Source organism: Canis aureus, chromosome 5 (assembly GCF_053574225.1).
Source record: "Canis aureus isolate CA01 chromosome 5, VMU_Caureus_v.1.0, whole genome shotgun sequence".
Taxonomy (NCBI): Eukaryota; Metazoa; Chordata; class Mammalia; order Carnivora; family Canidae; genus Canis; species Canis aureus.
In genome coordinates this window covers 48777670-48802175 of record NC_135615.1, presented here as the reverse complement: position 1 = coordinate 48802175, position 24506 = coordinate 48777670, and the positions used below count along the sequence as shown (strand labels likewise).

General features: G+C 36.7%; 1 protein-coding gene across 1 annotated transcript in view; it reads right to left on the bottom strand.

Moving 5' to 3' along the window:
* The window catches only part of ZSWIM6 (zinc finger SWIM-type containing 6), a 193493-nt gene that overhangs the window by 37653 nt on the left and 131334 nt on the right, over nucleotides 1-24506 (bottom strand). The window contains exons 3-4 of the mRNA XM_077897942.1: nucleotides 16292-16440; nucleotides 12651-12801 (exon numbers count right to left, since the gene is read on the bottom strand). Of these exons, the coding sequence (XP_077754068.1) occupies nucleotides 12651-12801; nucleotides 16292-16440 (300 nt within the window). The remainder of the gene's footprint in view (nucleotides 1-12650; nucleotides 12802-16291; nucleotides 16441-24506) is intronic.

Here is a 24506-nt window from a genome sequence, read left to right as displayed (position 1 = left end):
GTAAACAATCAAAAGCTCACCTTATAATTCAAGACTGATTATTCAATGTGGAAGAAATCTTTTCTCTGAAACTATGATGTACTATAAGGTCTGCTAGAATAGAGTTGCATCAGCATTTCCAGGATAATGCTCTTGCGTGTGACTGAGTCTGCTCTTTGCCTGCAGGGCGTACTGCTGTGTGGAGCATTAGGATTTGTGACTGAATAAATCGGCTGGCCATTCTCTAGTGCCAAGCCCCCCCCCCCCCCCCCATCAGTGATGCTTGTTTTTCATGTCCTTTTTACTTCACAGGTTTTTGTTAATATGTAAATCACTTCAGTAATTAAAACAAAAGGTGCACATTTTCCATAAAAGACACTTTGGAGTTTTTGACAGATGTGGCTCTTCTCCCTATTTTCCAGAAGACACAGTGTGTATAATGCTAACAGGGAGAGAGCACAGGCACAGTGGCAAGTGAGGGGTAGGAGGCTGAGAAGCAAGGCAACCAGCACCTGCTCTAATGGTGAGAATGAAAAAAGTGATTCCCTTTTCCCTCTGTCTCAAAGGCAGAGAATGAAGACTATTTCATAGCTTAATTCCTACTTCTTAACATCATGTTTATTCTTATGAAATAGTCACAGATGAAGCAGAACAATCACTTGTGGTATTTCCCAGGGTTCCATAGTTATAAAACAATTCATAATATTTATCATATTTATTTTTGTTCTCAGAGGCTATTATGAGAGGCTAGAATTTCATGCATGATCCAATTAACTAATTATACTTATTTAGAGGCCATGAAATGCCTAATTGCAGTCACAAATAGGAGATCACTGGTATAATTAGTTGTGCTAGCAACTACAGTCACAAAATTTCTTGGGTCAGACCACACAAAAACTGTGACCCTAATTAAGAGTATTGTTCTCAGCACAATTCAGTCTTAATATGTTAGTCACCCGTGTTTGAAAAATAAGTTCAACTCATGAAAATGTTCTCCTTACTTTAATAAATCTGGTGTGCTAGTTCCTAATTCACTAATAAAACATTTCTGGGAAAATTTCAAAATAATGCCTCAGGTACACTGTATAGAGAAAACTTTTGAGATCATTTAAGTTAAGCAGGGCAATAAGCAGAAGGGCACAGAACTGATTATCATTTGACCAGGCTCTGTGAAAAGACAGAAGGAAATAACCATCTTTTTTGCTGTCAAAAAAGAAAATAAAGCACAGATATTCCAAAACACCTAATGGGTATCCTGGACAATGTTCCCTTCCAGCAAACCTGTGGCCCTCAACTAATACGCAGTCTTCCCGTTCCATTCAATTTGTCGGTGCTTTCGGGTCAACATGCAAAATTCACCAAAAATAGCCTAACTTTACTGGGAATCTGGTTCTGTGGGAATGACCAGAGCCAGCACTCCCACCATTCACCATCCTCCTTTCTGAGGGAGGGAGGAAAGACAGAAAAAATCAGAAAGAGAGTAAGCCACAATGACAGACCTCTTATTTTGATACACAAGAAGGGCAGCCAGTGTGAACCGTGGGAACCTGCAGAGCACACCTTCAGTGGGCTCTGCACTGTCTGCTTCACCAAGCCGCCTCCATGAACACTTTTATGATTTGTCCAACACTCCAAGTTTATATAAATCTATTCCTGAAGACTCCTTAGGTCTTCATGATGTCTTTCTCTGATAAGCTTTCCCCTGGGCCCACTTTCCCAACACAGGCAAAAGACTAGTAGAATGAGAAAGAAAGTGTTATGCATTATCTCATCATCTTATTTTAGGCCTTAAGAACTTAAGAATCCACATTGTAGGGACGCCTGGGTGGCTCCGCGGTTGAGCGTCTGCCTTTGGCCCAGGGTGTGATCCTGGAGACCCGGGAAGTCCCACATCGGGTTCCCTGCATGAGGCCTGCTTCTCCCTCTGCCTGTGTCTCTGCCTCTCTCTCTCTCTGTGTCTCTCTCATGAACAAATAAATAAAATCTTTAAAAAAAAAAAAAAAAAGAATCCACATTGTAGTCATCTTAGAGATAAGGAAACTATGGTTCTCTCTAAGATAAGGGTCTGTCCAGGGCCACACAGTTGGCAAATATGAGAATCAGAATCCATACTTAAGACCATCTGACTCCAATAAACCTGTTCTTTATATTCCAGTTGAGGGCTCTGAAAACTGAAATAGCCCAGGAGAGTTTATATCTGTTTGCCCCTTTGAGAAAGCATGCTTGGTTAGGTGTCTCACATTTGAATAGATGTTATAAACTGACACAGAATGGTGACTGTGAATATGAAATGTATTAGATCTATCCTCAAATTTTTCTGAAACAAGTCCTACAGTATATAACTTCATTTCTTCAGCTGTCTTAGGCAGTGTTGGGCCGCTTTTTACTTTTCCCTTTCTCATTTTGTTTCCTAACTAAACAATGCTTACCATAAGGCACTGTAAACAGCAGGTTATTGTTAATTTACCTGCTGTTCTGTTAAGATACTCTACTGTCCACCAGCCATACTTATGGGTAAGTAGGACAACAACCTGCCCTTCCATTTAACCATGGAGAACACTAAGGATAAAAGATCATCAGGAGCCCTAACAAAAAATAATCATATTTACTAATGGTTATGATTATGGAATACTGATGAATATACTTTAGCACTACAGTTGTATAAGAATCCTGAGGAAAAAAAGGATTGCAGTATTTGGTCATAAAGAACAGTAATTGTATTCCTAAGAACAGTTTCTTAATGCACTGACTTTTCCATGGAGTTGAGAAAGAATCTGTGAAGGGTGCTGAGTTTCTTGGAGAACAGAATGTTTCATTTTGCTCTAATTCATTCTATTACTGAATTAAACTTTGATGTATTGGTCTTGACAAGTGCTTCATGCTGATTGTATTGTGTATGATAGTATAATCACTCCCCATGCATTTCCCACTGGCTGGCTGATTAATGCAATAGATTACCTGCAGCATGGATGGCAAGGGGGAATCATTGCCCTTCTGTACTCTAAACTGTTTGTATTTCTGTGTGTGCGTGTGTGTGTGTGTGTGTGTGTGTACGAGCACGCACGCGTGCATGCGCCCAGGCAAGCATTTAGATATACATAGGCACCCATGAATATCCATCATGGGTGGAGAAGGCGGGACAAGCCAGAAGGGGAAAAGAAAACTGAAGGCACAGTGAAGATTATAGCCTTTCAAACACTGTTTTTAGTACACCAAAAATACTCACTTCTTAAGGCTTCTAGATAGGTGTTTAACATTACACTTCAATTATTTATTATTTTATTTACAAATATCTTACTGACCAACTACATACCAGGCACATTATTTTCCACCTGTACAGGAACACTAACTTTAAAAAGTTTCAATTTCAGTATTCTAATTAATGGACAAGAAGGGAAAGGAGGGTGAGATTGAACACTAATATAGGGATGGAAAAAGGATAGCTCTGGAACTAGTTCCAATGCCCCTGAAAAGACAGCAACTGACAAGATTACTAAGGGAATGGTTTAAATGATTCCAAAACAAACAAACAAAAAATCTCTCAGACTAGTTAGTCTATTTAGGACTCTAGTGTTTAGCAAAGAGCATCTTCTGTGTATGCTCAATATGTATGGTGAATAGGTTCCTAAATACATTAATGTCATCTTTATTTTTTTTAATAGTTTATTTACTTATTCATGAGAATACACAGAGAGGAGAGAGAGAGGCAGACACACAGGCAGTGGGAGAAGCAGGCTCCATGCAGGGAGCCCGAATTGGGACTCGATCCCAGGTCTCCAGGATCACGCCCTGGGCTGAAGGCGGTGCTAAACCACTGGGCCACCAGGGATGCCCTAATGTCATCTTTAAATGTCTGTCAGGGAGGGGCGGGTGTCAGACTTTTGTGGTCTTGGCAACATTTTGAAAGCCTTCCTCCTAACAGGATTTTCCTCCATTTCCAAGCTTATATTCGACTCAAATGCCCTGTTTACAGTCCTCCCATCCAACCTCCTCAGCCCATGTTCATCCACAAAGAGAGACTGTAGCTTCCAATAAGCCATTTAAAGGTGGTTTGACAACTAAGTCTGATTCTTAATTGATGAATTCTTACTCTCTCCTCTAGGTTTGCCCAAGCAAATTTTGAAATTTACTAAGATACCCCAAAATAAAAGGGGTTGACAAGCACTACATAGGGTCAAGAAGGCAGAGCTGGTCATAGTTCAAATTCATAGAGATTTGAATTCCTATGTCAAAGACTATCTTTGCAACAGGAAACACAGAGAGTTGGGTGAGTTAGCCATATTTCAGACAATTACTATCACTACTCCCAGTTATTTGTTTCTAGATCAGAGCCTAAGAAAAATAGCCTAGAACCCAGTCATGACTCATCCAAGCAATTTAATGGTAGAAGGCACCTGTATTTTACTAGACAGTATACTATTCTCATTCCAAGCTGGAATTTTTAAACACTAATAAAACAATGTTATGCAATTGTTACATAAGCTTATAGCAGCCTCACAAAAATTCACCTGCTATAAATCATTTACCAGCCTGCCTTCTCCTTAAAATAAAAGAGAAAATTATTTATAATAATAAAAAAGTCATTCTTTAGTAGACCTCTGAGTGGCTACTTAAAAGCCTATTGAATATAGTCACAATCAAAAATGCATTTTTAATCTCAGAATCCTTTGTTCTAGAGAAATCTTAACAGAAAGCCTATGTGTCAAGTGGTGAAAGTCACTCTGTTGGGACTCAGAGGACTTGCCTCCCTCTCCACACTCTCTTCCTCCCTCTCCTGCCTCAGGGGCTCTATGAGGCACTGCTGAACACCCCCTGTCTAGGAAACACCCATTAATCATTTTCCTGGGTTCCCCTGCCCCCTCATTAACCCACCTAAGCTTGAATCAACTACAAAAACATTTATAAAGCCCCTTGCTCCATATGACACAAAGAACAGCCTAAGTGGCTGCTTCGGTCCTCCCTCAGCTTCCACTTCTTTCAGTCTAGCTCTTGGCATCTCCAATTCCCCACGAAGCCCCTGGGAATCTCATATGGCTTAAATGAGGCTTCTCAGACCTCGTTAATTTTTGTATGCTGCCACTTTAGGGTAAGAAATGGTGAGAGGAAATTATCCCCAGCCTGTCTTCCTTCATTCTCTCTCTCTCACTTCCCACCACTCTAGTGTGATGGTGCTCTCTAGAGATCCACAATCTAGCAAGGAGACCGCTCCCTCTCCCAACCACATTTCCCTTTGGTGGCAGTTTCTTGAGGGCAAGTACAATACTAACTCTTAGGAAACAGGAAGAGAACTTTTCTAAAACTGTTGGCAGGAAGAAAAGGATACTTTACACCAATGCTCTGACACTCCTAGTAGCCACTAATGTGAGAAGAGGATTACTACTAGTGGACTCATCTTTTATAAACAAAGATAACAAAAAAGAATGGAAAAAAATGGATTCCAAATCCATTCTTGGTACAAATAATGCTACCAGCATACTACATATACAATATAGGACACTAACATGTAGTACATAATGAGCCATAAGGCATCTTAACTCCAACCCAATCCCTGTGATCTATATTTAGAATAAAGTTTTGATAAAAATACACAAGGGGGTAATCTCCAAGTGTTGTTACATATTATCCAATTGTACACCTAAATAACTAAGAGAATGACTATCATTAGGAATCTCCAATTGGTTAGATAATAGGATCAAATGGTCTGTAAAGATCTCTTAATCTTGCAAATCTACCACTTTCTGCTAATATTTAACATTTTTTCTCTTTATTTCCACTTTTTCCCATAAATGGGTACTGAATGGATAATTCAACCCCAGCAGTGGCACTCAAGAGAAGGATATACTGCACAGGAAGTAAAGAAATATGCAATCTCTCTTTTGGTTAACTTCTGATCCTTAACTAGAAATGAACTCTGCCTACTTAAAGAAACAGAGAACAAACCCCTCTTCCCATCCCTACAGTAGAGCTGAACCCAAAGGCCTCTGACCAACGAACACAGAAGTCTCGTTTTAAGAGACAGAAAGCAATAAGACCATACAACAGCAAAAGAAACAGGCCCAGGTAATGAGGGTGGAGTCAACGACAGGCGTCCTGAGAACACGGCTGGACAGAAGCAAAGCCTCCTGAGCAATACAACAGACAAAACCTCCATATTTAGAGGGAGCTCTCAATAATAAGAAGAAACCACAGACTGAAACAGGAATGTGCAACCCCATTCCAGAGCAGGCGAGGCCAGCCCAACCCAGCCCAAGTGCAGGAGGCTTACAGAGCTACAGACCATAGATATAAACGTGTTGACAACTGTGTTATCATTAGGGCCTGGTATAGGCCAGGACAAAGACCTTGACCTAAGGGTCTCGCTGGCTCCTTAGCAAAGGAACCTGGAAAATGAAATGAAAACTTGACCCTAACCCATATTCAGTATGTACTACACGTATTTTATGATAAGTTTTTTTTTTTTTTTTAAATGTACAATTGTCACAGAGAGAGAGAGAGGCAGAGACACAGGCAGAGGGAGAAGCAGGCTCCATGCACCGGGAGCCCGACGTGGGACTTGATCTCGGGTCTCCAGGATCACGCCCTGGGCCAAAGGCAGGCGCCAAACCACTGCGCCACCCAGGGATCCCTATTTTGTGCTAAGTTTAACTTTATTATGACAGTTCTTAATCGTATGTATTTGGCTCTTCTACATTAATGTGTGTTTTTTTTTTTTTTTTTAGACTGAAGTTAGAGAGTCTTTAGAAACCCAGATGAGCAACTAGACTAGGGAAGCTATGCTGACTACTACAATTAGACCTGCAGGACCATGGGTGGGCAGACCAGGCCCTGTAGCTTCTACAGGGCTTACTGTCATCCAGGTGAGCTTCACCTTGCCCCCGCTCTGCCCTGAGCAGAGACCCCCTTAGCGGAAAGGCAAATTAAAGCAAGTGAGGATGGAGTCCAGTTTGGTGGTTGTGTCTTTGAAGTCACTGACCTGTGATTAAATTCCTGCTCTGCTGCTGTGACCTCAGGCAAGTTCTCTAGTCATTCTAAGGTCCAGTTTACTCAGCTATAAAATTTGGGCTAATAATTATACCTATTTCACTGGATTAAGAATAAAAATATAATACATGCATCAAGAGCTTAGCACAGTGCCTGATAAAGAAGTGCTGACATTTATGTCATCCTTCCTAGCTGGACTAAAATGGAAAAAAAAAAGACAAATCTAGATCCTATGTTTACTCTCCTTCCTCTGAAGTAACAACAAAGGAAAGTAAAACTGGACTGAAAATCTTGAAGATGACATTGGTGATAATGAATTTGAACCCTTTAGAGCCTTCTCCCACTAAATTCATCCCTGTCTTGGTTCATGCTATTCCTTCTCACTGGTTTTTCCCTACAACTCACCTCCATGAACATCTTGTAAAAAACCATGTTAAATTCCATCTGTACAAGTATTTGTAACAATTATGTGATAAATAACACTATCAAAGTGCTCCTAGTTCATTCATGCCTATTCTAATTTCTGTCTCTTGATGGTTCAATCTCTCTGCTCCCTCTCTACTACAAGAACCATTACCAACAGTAAAATCAAACACTTAATACATCTATTCCTCTGGACACTGAAAACACTTAATATGTACTGAGACAGAAACCAACCATAATAAAACTTCTGGAAAGAAGGGTTAATGGAAGGCACTGAAGTGGTTTAAGTGGTAAAACCATATTCTCCTTAAGCCCAGGGAAGACAAACTGATAGGTGAGAAGTAATCCCTAACATGTGATTCATTATTCGTTAGGTTTACATAGTACACTTAGAGCTACACAGAAGTTTCCAACTCTGTGCCTGACATCATTTTGCTGCAAGGGGGCTCTAGGAATTGCTGTTTTCTCCATGGCACTAGCAAAGAGAACACTACTTATATGGCAAACTACACTGGAATGCTTCCTAGCTCTCACCGAAAAGCAGTTACTTGTTAGCCATTCCTAACCACCATCAGCTTCAAACTCTGGAAAGCATGGATTTGAATTTATCATATAAACTGAGTAGGGGCTCAATACCATAGGTGAAATTACTTAGCCTACTATGTTGGGAGGTATCAGGTGGCATTCTCTGGAAATTTCTCCACAATGACCTCCAAAGCACAGTCTTTGGAATCTTATTTCTGAATGTGCACAAAAGCCCTTATAAATGACTTAGAGCATCATTTTAAATGTGTGACTTAAGCATAGGATTCAAGAGTAATGACAGTGGGTACAGAAGAGGCCCACAGAGATGCACACTTGTATCACAGGTGTAGACAGGTTAGTATTCTGAGTACATGGAGTAGGTAATTTTTAGTATTTCAGTAAATTTGGTCTCAGTGGATGGAATGGTGGATGAGCTAAGTTTAAATTCTCTATTGCTGAACAAAGATTTATTGTGTACCTTGAATCCGTATACCCAATCTATCTAGCACCTTACAAGGAATATTATAGCTGTTGCCTAGTAACAGTGGTCAAACTAACCTTACAATGGAATTCAAAATAGAAAGAAAGTACTTTTTATTTTTAAGATTTTAAGTAATCTCTACACCCAACGTGCAGCTCAAATTCACAACCCAGAGATCAAGAGTCACATGTTCCACCAACTGAGCCAGCCTGATGCCCCCATACCAAAACCTTTGAAAATAATTCTGAGAGATAACCACTCAAAGCAGCAAGGTTCTTGCAATGGGAATCCAGACTCTCCCTAAAACAAAAACAGATCTTACATGCTAGAAATAGAAAGCACATGACTCAGCTCTGAGAGGAAGTATTTAAATTTTAGGGAAAAAAGCACATTATGTAATACCTGAAAATGAAAATTTAAGAATTTTTCCCTATGATAAATCTGTAATTAAATCTTATTTAACTGTTTCCTCTAATGACATCCATTTTAATTAGGTTTTAATGGACTGGCAGCCACAACCTATAGTTTTATGAAGCAAAGTAAAATTACAGTCTAGGAAGACATTTAAGGAAAGAAACCTATCAACACAGATGAGAGGTTACAATATATCCCCTCATCCCTAAAGACCCCCATGGTAATTAAGTGTGCTGAACAGACAGCCATTAGGGCTAACAGTAGGTGTGCTCACCACCAATCAGCACTGGGTTATTCTTTGAAATCTAAGGGTTATTGCTGTGATCTGCTTTCTAGAATATTTGCAATGTCATAGAATAAAAGAATGCAACTGAAGAGATGTGGGTTCTATAGCTCTACCAAATATGCAGCTTCTATCACTATTTCTGTCTTAAGATTTTAATGTATACATTTCCTTACAGCTGATCATGATACATCACTCACTGAGAAGACTGTTGTATGTTTCAGAAAATGATCATAGAGAAAAAGTAAAATTAATGTACAAAAAAAAGATTCACGTATAAGAATAATGTATCTGCAAATGAGATGCACTGAACAGGATCTTAATAGTGTGCATCCGTATCTATTTCATACTACATTATGAAAATCAGGGAATAAATCACGAAAATTAACTCAGACCAAATGAATACCACAGGCACTTATTTTAGTAAAGAAGAACTGAGCACAATCAATCCTTCTGTTAGACAGAGGATGGGGAAAAGAATCCGGCTTGTTGCTACTTTGAAGTAGTTTGTATACAACTTATTTATTTGAAAGAGAGACAAAATTATATGAATATTATTTTTAAAATTAATTTTGAAACATCAACACTTACATTTTAATAAATCATATATACTCAGTAAGTTGAAAATATGGTGGAGGGGAATATATGATCCTATCAAAAAGTAAAATTCTGTAACCAGGCCGACAATCTGATGTCTCCAAATCCCTCTGCCAAAAAACAGAGTTACTTGGCTAAGATACTCTTACTTGTACACTTTCATCAGATTAAGACTTTCATGCCAGGAATCCTTTTTTCTTCCTGGTGCATTGGCCATTGCCAGAAATGGACCCAACGAATTCACCAGTGCTAAGGAGTTAAGCATCTGAGATTTAATTTAACAGTTTCAGCTTTATTAAGCTGTCACAGAGCAGCCCCACTTTGATAACAGTAGCTGCTCCAATTATGGCTTGGTTTAGGGTTGACAAGTATAATGATTCATTCGTGGCACATGAGAAGCAATAAAAGGTTGTTTTGCATTACAGCTTTAAAAATGTGGGCACTTTTTTCATTTAATTTGTCACTTAGCTTTTGCTAAGAGGACATTTAAATTGCAGTAAAAGGCAAATGGGGCTTTTAGTTTAAATGTAATCCCCATATTTAAATGATCTGTAATGGTGCAGTGTTGGAGTGGGAACACTATTGTCTCACAGTGGGTCCTGATGGTGACATGTGACATTTGTATTCAGGTCCTGTATTATCCATGTGGCTAAAGGGCTTCCAATTTCATTTCACAGCCAGAAGCCTGCAGAAAACACCAATTAACTTGCAGATCCCATTTGCCGACAAAACTCAGCCTCTTCTCAATGTCTGGCATCTGGCAGTGCTCAGCATTTAATTCCAAAGCAGAGCCTTGAAGCAATGTGAGCCCTGTGCAGGGGCACAAAGTCAAATTCTCTCATTTTATTAAGAAGTAAAATCCTTTCCTTTTGTAGTCCAGGAGCAACTTTTAGTTAATTTTTTGGTGAATGAATATTAAGATATAATAGTTATTGTTACTTCTACATGAGATTCTTTACAAAACTTAGACCACCATTAAAATGGCCAGTGACCTCTGCTTGCCATCAGGGTACATGAGAATTTATAGCATTCTAATAATGATGTGGGGGGGGGGGGTTGATTTGTGAAGAAAGAAAATACAGGACAAGAAGATATATTCTTCGTCCTAGACTAAAATCAAAGAACTTGTATAATATAAAGCCTGGCCTATAATCAGAAAGCAGTTCATCAGACAGTGTAACTAGAATCAGCTGGTGGAAACACCCTCCTAATGAGAATTTATACTTTTGATTGAGGGGTGAGGCACATAATTTTCAAAACCAACTTGGAAAAGTGAGATGGACTAACAGATTAAATATGAACACTGTGAGTTTTACTTAACTATATCCCTTGAAGTTTTTTGGTAGACAAAAAAATTAGTCTGCACTTTCTTCCTAATTAGTTATTTGTAATTCTAAGTTCTTCCAAGTACCAAAGCTCTTTAAATTTTATTCATTTAATATTGTTCCAATATTTTTTCCTTAAATTTTAAATTTATTTCCTTAAATAAATTCCTTAATAATTTATTTCATTATGGTTTTGTTCAATGCCAGACCTTTCAAATGTCATAAATCAACCAGTCAAATCAACATTTACTACAGAATTATGAAACTGAGGAGGGTGTACCTAGAAAAGTGTCGTCACTCAGTATTCTATAAAAATATGTTTAAACCACTCATCACACTTGTGTATTCCAAACACCACCCTGTGCTCCCAAACACTCTTCCAATATAGTAGAAACAATCTACTATAATTATGGACTGATTTACATTTTGATGTGAGTAAAAGCCACTAACCATTACTTCAGGTGACCAGGGAAAGTACCAAAATTAAGTTATAGCAAGATACTTTAATAAAAATATCAAGAGAAAAAAGCCAACAAATGTCTAACAGTTGGATAGTAGCAGACATATATGTTACAAAAAAAGAGAAAAAAAAAAATGGTCCTCTACAGCAAGTTTCTGAACACATATCCTATTAGTGGCAAAGGAGGAAACTCTGATGTCCAAGTTCTTATCAATCTGCAGCATAACCCTAGATTGGTCAATGTCCTCTTCTGGAAATCTCCTAAATTTCCCCAGAGTTCCGTTTCCTTATCGATAAAACAGTTCACCTCAAAGGTCCCTTCCAATCATGTGGTATATGCACAAACAACAATTTCTCTTTGTCTAGGCTTGACATGGGATCAATCCGCAGGATATGGTCTCCCATCAGCCAAAAAGGGAAAGAAAAGTCAAGGGATAAAGAGTTCTTCTACCATTCAAAGAAACTAGAATCTTCTAGCAAACATACCCAGAACATAAAATTAATATAGGCATTGATATTGTCAAAAATTCCACCTGTCACATTCTTAAGAGAAAGACAATGTAACAAATGCATTGTTAATTCCCTAGCAATAATCACTGAGTAAAAATAATCATCCCTCCAAATTTCCCAGTAAGCCTGACTAGCCGATTTCTCATTTTTTCAATCACCTGCTATATTTCTATCTTTATTACAGAGATTTGGGAAGAAATAAAAATTATAGTTGACTTTATCTTTTAAATGCTAACTATCAACAGTTCACCTAAGTCTCTAACAGCCAAGACATAAATGCTCAAACTACTTTTGAAACTTTTAATGTACTCAAAGGGGGAAAACAGCCAAATTTTAGCTAAACTGATTACAGTATTATTCTAGAAATAAATCACCAGCTTTATTAGACGAAACACCTATTTTAAAATAATGACTTATTTTTTCCAAATATTTAAAGGCAGATTCCTGTGCTTGCTTTCCTCAAGATCCAACAACTTTCCCCAAACTCTCCCAAGATTATTTCTTGCAAATGCCAGCCCAAGCCCTCCTTCTTCTAACCAGTGTCTAGTGGCAATAAGTTCACAGAGGAGCATATCTCCCTTCAGTAACACTCTAACCATGCACTTTCAACATTCAACCATGATTTTATCCACACACAACTCAATGGCAATCCATCAGGAAACTTATATTTACCCAGCTCATCCCAGAGCTGCCTGTATTTATCAGTCATTGCAGTGCCTTGTTGCCTCCAAAGTGACAGACGAGGGTCAGCCATGAATTGCTCCGTTATCAACGTCAACATGCGGGCCCCATTAGAATCCCTCATCTTCAACATCTCCCGCACCTGTTGGGGAAAGAACAGACCTTTAGAAAAGTACTCAAAAATACACAGCAATATGGCAACAGACCACTTTATTTCTTTCTCTGGGGTCTGAGGCAGTTAATTTTTGATACCAGACCTCTTTGGCATACAAAAGTTGTTAAAAACTGGTTTCTATCCTAAATGGCAATTTAATCAGAAATGACTGTTGGTTTTTTAAAATCATGTTTCATAATCCAAATGAGGAAAAGAAATTTGGTTAACTTCCCAATTGCAATAAAACTTTTCTGCTAACCCACAGAAAAATAATACCAAAATAAACAAGACAAATCATTTGGTACCTTCCTGACCCTTCCAACTGATTGTACTTACCATTAAAGTAGAAGAGCTGAAAGCAGTCTACTGATAACTCTTGAGGGATCTTCTAAATTGACTGGATAATGTTTATAATAATAGCATCTGTCTTTCTGTTTTTAAAAAACTGCTTTGTTGAGACCTAATTCACAAACCATACATTTCAACAATTTAAACTGTGCACTTCAATGTTTTTCAATGTATTTCTAGAATTGTGAAGTCCTTTAGTTTTTGAGGTAAATTAGAATTTCAATAAGTTCTCACACCAAAGTTTTCTGAGAAGAAAAGCAATGCCATACTTTTATATTCACCCCAATGGGACTGTAAGAGGAAATGGGCTGTGCTGTAGGTTAAAGAACTCCCTGGCCCCAACTGAGCGATCAGTCCAGGAAGCAGAATTATAACCTGTGATCTAGTGAGCTAACTCAGTCTCTCAAGTTGGAACTTCAAGCTCTGTCCATTACTCTGGAGCCAAATCCCAACCCCCTAAAATAAAATACAATACAATACAGTACAATACAATACAATAAAATAAATAAAATAAAAAATAAATAAAATAAATAAAATAAACAAAACAAAATAAATAAAATAAATAAAATATAGAATAGAATAAAATAAAATAAAAATAAAATAAATAAAATAAAATCACAAGACTAAGTGTCTCTATAGGAAACCCTAAATAAATCCATCCATTCCAAAAGTGAGTACTGCTATGTGTTCAACAAACATGAATCCCAGGTGAACACTACCAGTTCTCCCTATAGGAAATTACTGGAGCAAGGTCATAAGCAGCAGAAAAGGAAAGAGGGTCCTTTTACTCAAGATTCTATGTGAAAGGCAAATGAACGAGGAAATGGCAGATATTCAATAAAGCAGCCCAAACCTCAAGATCTATTGATCCTGTGTCAGGTCTGTGCCCTGACAAGTAATGGAAGCCCATGACAGGCTTCAAATGGGAGCCCTGTAAGGAACTCAAAAGCATTTTTACACTGAATCACAAGTGTTGTGCTTCCAGGATTATTTCAGTAATAATCTTAAAAAGTTTTTTATTCCAATATGGAAGCTCTGAAAAATCATGAACAGAAGAAGACTGGGAGGAAGAAAGGGAGTTACTATTTATTAGACATCACGCTAAAGAGTTTTACATTTATATTGATTATGTAATATTCACAACAAGCATACAAAATAGGCCAGATTATAATCCCTATTTCATGACTTATAAAAACCATGCTTCAAAGAAGTACAGTAACTTGCCCAAAGGACAAGAGGAATCGCTGGAATCAGAGCCCAGATCTGTCTTAACTCTAAAAGTTATGCCAAAAAAAAAAAAGTTATGCCATTTCCAAAATTAGATGATGCTGTTACTTCATATGGCATACATAATGTGCATATTGTATACAGGGATAAAAATAGCAGCTATAGGCCAGTCTAATACCTCTTTACTTTGCTTCCACTAGACCAAAGTGTACTATCTGCTAACAAGAGAATCTCTGAAATACTTTCTGTGTATCTAAATATACTAAACCTTTAATATTACCACCATATCATGGATAGGATTTAATGTTCATCTTCCTGACAGATTTCTAACCTATTACTCAGCAATAGCAATGAAAATAAACACTTTACTGTTAAGCATATAAACCACAACTATTAAGCAACACACAAGTACATCTACAGTTTAATGGTAATTAATTTTCAGACAGCTGACTCTGATATATTACAAGAGTCTGATGTACCTGTGAATTACCAAAAATGAGTAAATGATGTGTGAAGTAGTTTTAGGGTTAAATGTATTATATTATAATCTAATTCTCAGAAAATGGGCAATCTATATACAGAAAATGGGATAAATCTTTAGTAAGAGGATACTGATTAATCAGAATACACTCTTTTCTGGCCATAACCAGTAACGGAATATACTCTAATTCTTCAGAACTAAAAAAAAAAAAAAAAAAAAAAAAAAAAATATATATATATATATATATATATCTATATATATATATATATATATATACACACACACACACACATATATATTATATATTAGTTAATATATTAGTTATTATAAATATTAGAAAAGCTGTATAACAAAACTGTCAATGAGTTATCAAAAGTATCAATCAATAATTTCTTTCATTAAAACCAATTTGAATACACTAGCCATAATAGTAGCTGTAACCCCCTGGAAAAGACATTGATTTAATATTTATTAAAAGAGCATTTTACCCAGTATTTAGAATTGGGTTTATGGTACCAAAATTTCTGTATAAAGCAACAGATTAAAAAAAATTAAATTAAAATAAATAAATAAATAAAGCAACAGATACAGCTTCTACTCACACAGAATTTACAATGAAGATAACTGTTTCTTCCATCATCACATTTTGGTGATAAAAATTAACATTTACCAAGGCCAAAATGACGTTCAGACACCATTTGTCATTTAATCACAACTTGAGGAGATATGTTATCATTAGCTAATTTTACAGATGAGGAAACTGACTTAAATAACTTGCCACAGTTCATACATTCTATAAGATTTAGAACTAAAAAATAAAGCCAGGTCTGTATGACTCCAAAGTCCATGCTTTTGAAACAAATTTAAATATACTAAACATCATTAAACTAAATATATATAATGTTATATATGCACGTATTAACTATTCAAAAATAACTATTCAAAAATAATAATTAACTATTCAAAAATACAGATTATGGATTGGTACGAGAGATATTTCTCAACCTCAAAAGAAAAAACCCTTAAATATATAATAAAGCACATTTGAAGGACTATATTCAAAGTTACGCTCTACTTGAGAATATTAACTAGAAAAAGTAAGAACTTGAAAAGATGGCATTTTTAATAATATTAAGCTATTTACTTTTGAGTTTTGAAAGGTTTTCAAAACTGTATAAAGTGTCACCATTTATTAACGGGAATGGAGAGAAACAAAAATGTTTCACATCTTGACTAAGGACACCTAAGTAAATTAATGCATTACAACATAATAGTTTCTAATTGGTTGATTAACTTAGATGCTCTTCTTTTTAAAAAATAAGAAATAAAAAAGAAGCCTTTATTCTATTGTACACATAATCATATATAGATACTTTCTATATATGTATATATTTAGAATATTTCTTTAAAAAAAAATCATACCTTTGCAAAGAGCAAATTAAGCTGCTTCCCTGATCCGTGGTACCCGCCCTGGGAAAGGAACAGTTTAACCTGTTCTTGAACCTGCTCTTCATCTAAGTGCCAGCAGTTTTCATCATCTATACTAGCACCTGCTGTTGGATCAGGAGCACCTAGAAATAGAAAGAAAAAATAACACATATGCTAGATAAAAACTCTGTGCTAAAGGGCTCTGATAATAAACTTGAAAAGAATTAAGATTCTGCACTTTTTGCCTATACACTTTTTAAGCCAATCTCAATTTCAATTATACATACAAATTTATGACTGAAAATAAATATAAAAATCATTCTCTTATTTTCAAGACTTTCTTGATTTTGTGCTAAGCTAAAATGCAGATTACTGTAGAACTAAGATATTTTCTTTTTTAAAGATCAGAAACTAAACCTTTGGAGATGAGTTTACAAGTTCTCTAAAGAATAAAAAAGTCACAAAAATGTCTCCTTATAAATACATGATGTTTATAAAGCTCTACTGTGTAGGATATGTTAGGAAAACGTTTTTCAAAGACATGAGAAAAATGTGAAACCAAGTAAAGTGAGCAGAGTATTTTTCTCTTTACTATGTTAATTCAAGAAGCTTTCACTGCTATCTGCTGCTGAATAAACTACATGCTGACATAGTCTTGAGTTGCAGAAAACTGAAGATTAAAAAGGGAAATCAAGCCACATGGGAACAGGCAGCGCAGCTGTTGTACTAAACCAGGTTGTAGTATCACCTTGCCAAACGGCGTAAATATTTTATTGCTGAAGTACACACAAAAGATGACAGCTATGTCATAAGCCCTGTGTGTAAACTACCTTAGAAATTCAAAAATTATCCAGATACTTTGGCAGGTAAAAATTAAATTTCATTATTTTTAAGAAATGGTATTTAAGGAACATAAAAAAATTTAAATCTAAGAATTTCATCAATAGTGTTTTATCTCATCAACCCTTAAAAAACACACTTATAAGTCTGGTTTTACATTCCTTTTCTTTTCTTCTAATGATCTAATAAAGCAGAATGAATTGACCAAGGAAATAATCACTAACATCTGCTTAGAACCAGGGTCCATTAGTCCCTAAAAGGAAAGCAATGAGTCCGTGAATCTCCCTGAAAAGGTGTGCATTTATTCATTCATCCACTGAGTCAACATATTTAATTGAGTGCCCTCTGCTAAAATTGGGGAGGAAATGGTGTACAAAATAGAAAGAATTCCTGTCCTCATATAATTTACCATCAAATTATTTTTGACTATGACCAACAATAACAAATGCAATTTACATCAAGCCCAATATATGTATGTATCTGGGTGTTCATGTGATTGACATATATCTATCTTTATCTGAAGCAAAAGTATAATGAAAAAAGACCCTTACTATAAGTGAAAGGGTCTGATATTCTGTTATATTTTTTAAAAGGCGTATCATAATTTTAAAACTGATTTCATAACTCATAATGGATTATAGCCCACTATATGAGAAACACTATTTTAAGTGTATGAGATAAATATCAATCTAGTAATCACACATATATAAATATATGATAATAACTGCTCAAAGGAAGAAGCCAAAATGCCAGCAGAGTTTATCAGAAATCTCTGACTTGGCCATGGATTGCCAGGGTAAGCACACCTTGAGGAAATGGAAATTGAGCTGAGATTTGCCTTAGTAGACTAGAAATTAAAGGAAAAAGGAAAAGGAAGAAATGGGTCTGGATCTGAGACTAAGAACTTAGGCAGAAGTCTCAGGCAGGAAGGAACACAGAACACGAATGAAATAAAAGACAGTCCATGTCCATACAACTCAGAAGTAGAGGATGAGGAGAAGACAAGTATAAGACAATCCTGGAGAAGAAGGGCTAGACCTTGAGAGCCTGGACAAGTGAGGAGCTTAGTTTTTTTTCTTCTGTAAGCATAATAAATGGGAATCACAACAAAGTCATCATCAGAAGAATGAAATACTCTAGATCGTAAAAGATATTTTGTCCTAATGTGCATCAATTACAACATTCCTACAATGGAATATATTCAGCCATAAAAACAAATTTGGAGATTCTCTTTGTACTACAATGGAAAAATCTCCAAGATATATTGTGTTTTTTTTAAAAATATATTTAATTTACTTATTCATGAGAGAAACAGAGAGAAAGGCAGAGACACAGGCAGAGGGAGAAGAAGGCTCCCCACAGGGAGCCTGATGTGGGACACGATCCCTAGACCCAGGGACTCTAAGCCAAAGGCAGACGCTCAAGCACTGAGCCACCCAAGCATTGCCCAAGATATACTGCTGAATGGAAAAAAAACAAAAAAAAACAGGCTAAAGAAAAGGATACAAATATACCTTTTATGTAGATAATGAAGTTTTAGAAAGAGCCTATGTATTAGTATTTCGTTACACTTGCATGGAATGGGTAACCTCAGTACATGAGGGAAGAAGGCTCTTCACTAAACACCTTTTCATAATTTTTAAAATTTCAGAACCGCACGAATATATTTAAATACCAAAAAAAAATCTCAAGTGTAGAGGATGGACTGGGAAGCAAAAATACATAACAGTGAGGATGACACATGCATGGTCTGTACAAAAGATGATGATGGCAGCTTGAAAACATCACTGAGAACAGAAATGGAGAATCTGACAGGAATTTGAGACATAAAAGCAATACGACTTGGCAATGAAGTGTGTATGTGAAATCTGGAAGATCAAGGGGTTGAGAGATGGATGAAGTTTGGGGTTAAATAACTGGATGAGATACTGGACAACTCAGTAACACAAAGATCAGAGCACAATCAGGTTAGAGGATAGGAGGGGCAGTGTTTAGGTCCTGACTTCAGTTTCAGACACGGTAAATTTAAAGTACAGCCAAAAAGAGGAGAAAGGTTTTCAAGAAGGGAACTGGATATTCACAGGAGGCTCTACAGGGCAAGAACATTTAAGCTAGAGCCCTAAGGAAAGCCAACATTTAAAGACTAGGAAAGACTAGGAAAGAAAATGAGTGAGGATGGCAATGGGAATGAGTGACCTGTTAGGAAGAGCTGGAGAGACTGGTTCTTCCAGAAGTAAGGCAGAAATAGTCATTCCAAATAGGTATTAGGTAAGTAGGTATTAAAGTTCCAGAGAGCAAGGATTATAGCTGCCCTGCTCACCACCACTTCCTGACACCTAACTAGTTTTTGCCTCTATCAGGAATGGAAGTAGGGGGAAGGAGGGAGGAGAAAGATCTGTGTACATTCCTCCCCTGAGAAAAGGATCCCTACCAAAAAAAGAACAAGTGCTAAAGCATCTTCACATACATTTATCTCCTTTTCTCCTCACCACGATCCTAGTAGTAAGTAAACATTATGATCCCTATTTTACAGAAAGAGAAACAGGTTCAGGGTAATTATGACTTGTCCACAGCTACAATGCCAAATCCATCTTCTGGTTCTCTCCCCTGCTGAAGAATACACCCCAGAACCTTGAAGCTAAAATTGAGCCAAGAAGGTATCAAAGCAGGCATTATCAGGCATAAATCAAACAGAAATATAAGGATACTGGGATGTTTGTGAGCATTTGTTAGCACATTTCTCTTTCACAGGAAGACCTAAGGACACACAGTGCTATTAAGAGTCAACTACTAGGGCTACATCTGTATCCCACAGGGACTGGGAGCCTGTAATACAGCCCATCCCCATGGTTCTAGAGACAGACACACACATACAAATGCACAAAGACAATCTAAATACATCAGAAGAGACTTTCCAAACAACTCATCTATATGCTCTCAACTTTCATATTTAAGCTGTTCCCAGTATCTTGCTAAAATCCTTCTGGGAAATCTGACACATACTTCTTTAACCTCCTCATAGGGAAAATTCTGACAAGCTACTGATGATCCACACTCACTGTTCCTTCTAATAACCTGAGCTAAATAAATTCAATTTCTATCCTCACAGTGGTTATTTCCCTCAATTCTCTACTGGGGACTGAGGGTCAAGACCTACAAGGAATCCTGCCCACAAAGGACTTGGATGGGGACTGACTGTCCTATGTTGTAGTACAAGGCATGCTACCCTTCCTCCTTCACTGCTTGGGTCACAACCATCTGAGACTTGACTTTTCTGTTTGGCACATAAATATTCAAATATTTTAAGTAGATTTCAATTCGGTTTAGAGAAAATTCCACTCTCCTTGGCCTAAAATGGCAAAGGGATCAACACTGATATATTTTAAAAACTTCAGAATATCCTCTTACTTTTGTTCATACTAAAAAAGGAAAATGTTAGAAAGAATAATCCTGGAATCACTTTTAATTGGCTTGAAATATACAATGCATTTTTTTCCTTAAAATCCAATAGGTTTGAAAACACTATCCCATTTTTGTTTAAATATGATAACTTTTTAATTTTCTTTAATGGATCATTTAATTTATACATATACAGATTTTTGTTCTTGCCTAGGTGTAGGAAGGTATTTACAGCAAATGCATAAATACATGAATAATGTTTCTCAAGTTAAGAAAACCAAGGGTTTTATGTTTTGGGGGCAGGAGGAGTATGGTAAGCTAGTGTCAGAATTAACGTATTTCTTAAAGAGTATGGGGGGAACGAAGAGACACTGCAGAGGGAAAATGGCCCATAGATAAAATTTTACTGCAAATCATTCAATAAAGTCTACACATGAGCTGAGAGGATATGTGGGGTTCCTAATTCTGGATTAGAATTCTCAAGATTTCAGTTCTAGGCACAGGTGGGAAAACTACACGTCATCCAGCAAATCACTTAAGCTCCTCAGACCTCCATTTCCTCAAACCTAAAATTCTATAACGTAGTAATAAAAGATTAACTAGGTGATAAGAATTAGAAATCTTCCCATGGGAGTGTGTAGAAAACATCCTCCCTTAGTTTAACTATTTAAATCTTAATATGTCTTGATTATATGCATGTAAGCGTTGTCTAAGCCTTGTATAAAATGTAGATTTGCAAAATTTATTTCCACTTATTAGTGGTTATCTATAAACAAAGACAAACATTCACATTTAGCTTTGAGAAAGGTATGCAAAGAAAAACATTATTCATGTGTTTATACATCTGGTAGTAGATATTCCCCCAAGTTGGGCAGGAACTAGAATCTATGTATGTAAATTAAATGGTCCATTAAAGTGTTTTAAAACCTATCATATCTTTTACCCTTATTTATATTTATAATTATAAATGCCATAACTTTTACAACTGTATAATTAATCTTTGTGAGCATTTTATGACCAAAGCTTAATTCTACAAAGTTTCAAGCCTTCAGGGAAAGTGAAATTATCTGATTTAATAAAAAAAAAAATGTCCAACAGTTTAACTGTCTCTCATTCCCAGCTAGGGATGTGTGAATTTCACTTACCCTGTACATTGGTTATGACTATATCATAGGAAGACTGCAAATGGTGAATTCGTGGACATGAAGGACCACTGTCCATGTCCTTGGCTTCCTCTGCCTACTACTTGCTTTGCTTCTGATTTAGTTTTGATTTACCTCAATACCAAACTCCCTTACCCTGGGAATTCTCAAAATTAAGAGTATATCAAAATTCCTGAGGCACACTGTGAAAAACAATGGATACCCAGGCACCACTTCAGAAATACTAAATCCGAATCTTTGCCAAGGGGGTAGGAGGATGATCCCGTATTTGGAGAGAATGTTAAGCATGGTGGCACATTGTAGATCTTCATACTGGAAAGTATTCAGGCTCCAGAGGCATCAGACACCTCTCCAGCGCACTGAATAAGGTATATTTAAAACACACTAAATGAATTATCTGTCTCATGTCAAGGAAACAGCTGCGTCTAAGCATTAAGCAGCACCAAAGCATTCTGCAAATTTTAAACTGAGAAACCAAGACACATTCACAATTGGCTTATGCTATGTTTGGTATGTAGAATTATTCACAGCTTTGGGTTCTAATAGAGAACTTAATGCTTTCTTTTCTTAATCTGCTGGAAAACAAATCAAACAAAAAAGAAATGAAAGGCTTTAGTTTACCTCCTCATCTTAACTGTGACCTAACTGCTTCAGTAATACAGTTATCCAAATAATGCTTTAACCATTTATATTTATGTATAAGTGGGGGCTTTTTGGTTAAAATTAAATGGTCAATTTCAGTCTATAAAGGCAGAATGCAAGGCAATGTCTACACTGCAGGAGTAATTAATTCAGCCTCTTTTAGGGGGCCTACAGGAATGCCATTGCCTAAAGTTTCACGGACCACTGTTAAAGCCAGGAAACATTAAGTCTGTGACTTACAAAGTCACCAGTATACCTGTCTTACAAGCTGAAGGCAAAATCCTGACATCAACCACAGGCACCGAGATGGGAAAAGGCAAGGCAGCAAATTTTAGTGATAGACTCAAAAAAAAGATTTTCATTTTATTCTTCCTTAAACCCTCATTTTAAAGTAGTGGCTAATGCCTTCATTTCGATTTACAATTCTGTGATAGCTACAACACTCAAATCCTTCCTCACCTTCCATTCTCTGTGGCCAGCCTATATAATGTTACTGCAATGACAGAAGTGTGATGTCCTCTGCAGGAGCTGTTAGAGACAGCCCATCTTCTTTCTTTATCTCAGAGGCTACTGACAGGGGGAGCCCTGGCATGTGCTAGGCTGTGCTCCCTCAGTAAGCCACCTTTGGCATTTGCCAAAGAGGTTAAGTAAATAGCACTGTCAACAGCATAGATCTCAAGGGAATTCACATAGGCCATCACAAGGTTTATAGCTCCTCCTATATCATTTTCCTCTCATCTGACTTTCTCATTTCCTACCATCAGTGAACTTACCTCAAAAGTTCAATAATAAACTATTCATGTACAGAAATGATGTCTTTTATATGGATGAAAAGCAGTAAAGCACTTGAACACTCTCCATGCTCATTTAAAAATGCACAGTGTAAACACGAAGTGCATAACAGGTAGGTCATTTTCTATAACTTAGCTAAAAATGTATTACTCAGTACACAAACATAAATATTTAAATGCAAAGTTCTCAGAAAGTCTTATTTTTATATAACCCAACTCTTCAGATTCATTAAATCTATGTTTGCAAGCTTCGAGAATAGTTTGCTCAGATTATTTTTTAAAATGTTGTTTAAAAACCGGCTTACAAATATTTTCCTCAACTATCTACCACTGCCCTGAAGACTCATGTCAATGGACTCCTCACAATGTCAGTGATAATGACAATTCAGATTTACTTCTTTAACCTTCCTGACCTTATGAAACAGGTACTCTTTTTTGTCCATGTTTTACAAATTAAAAAAATGATGTCTGAAGAGATTCAGTTACCTGACCCCAGTAATAGAGCTGAGAGCAAAGGTATTGTCGCTTAGGCTAACTTCTAAGCTCATCAACACTCTGAGGGTCTCACACTGAGAGAAATTTGTGGGGGAGATGGGAACAAACTCCCCCATTTGTGGAGGAGACAGGAACAAGCTCATGGAGCCAACGTGAAGAGAAATGTGAGGTCAGTTAAAGGACAGAGGACTGGTGAGGAAACGGATCACAGCTGGTAGCGATTCTTTGTAAAGCATGAGAGTGAGGAGTGTCAGAGATGACTACAGTGTGTGAGGGAAGGCATGATTTGGAGGTGAAAAGAAAAAGAATGAAGGGTACTGGGCTAAAAGAAAATCAGTTGTCTCTGTTGTTACCCTAGCAAATTCCTCATGGGTCAGAAATGTGATTCCTCTAAATTAAGACACCTAAGTTCTAAGATTACTTTGGCTGAAGTGAAATGTTTTTTCATGTGAAGACAGTCATGTATGTGATTGTGCATTCCATCAATTTTATTAAAAAAAAAATTTTAAATCATGTTAGAGAAATATCTAGTTTCCGTTTAAATGTAAACTTAGTGATTTTTGGAGGAAAACTGGGCAATAATTACTCAAAAATGCATGTTCTACTTGTTCTGGCATTTCTATTACTAAGAACCTATTATTCAAAAATATTTGCACAAATTTAAACACGTGTGCACACATACATACACACACACAGGATAGGTACAGCAGTACTGCATATGGTAGTGAAAAAACAGAAACAACTTCAAAATCATTCAGTAGGTTAATGGTTAAATATACCCATACTATGGAATACTATACAACATTTAAAACAGTAATAGAGCTGTTTTGTAACTAGCCTAAGATACCCATCATATATTACGAGAAAAAAGGCAAAATG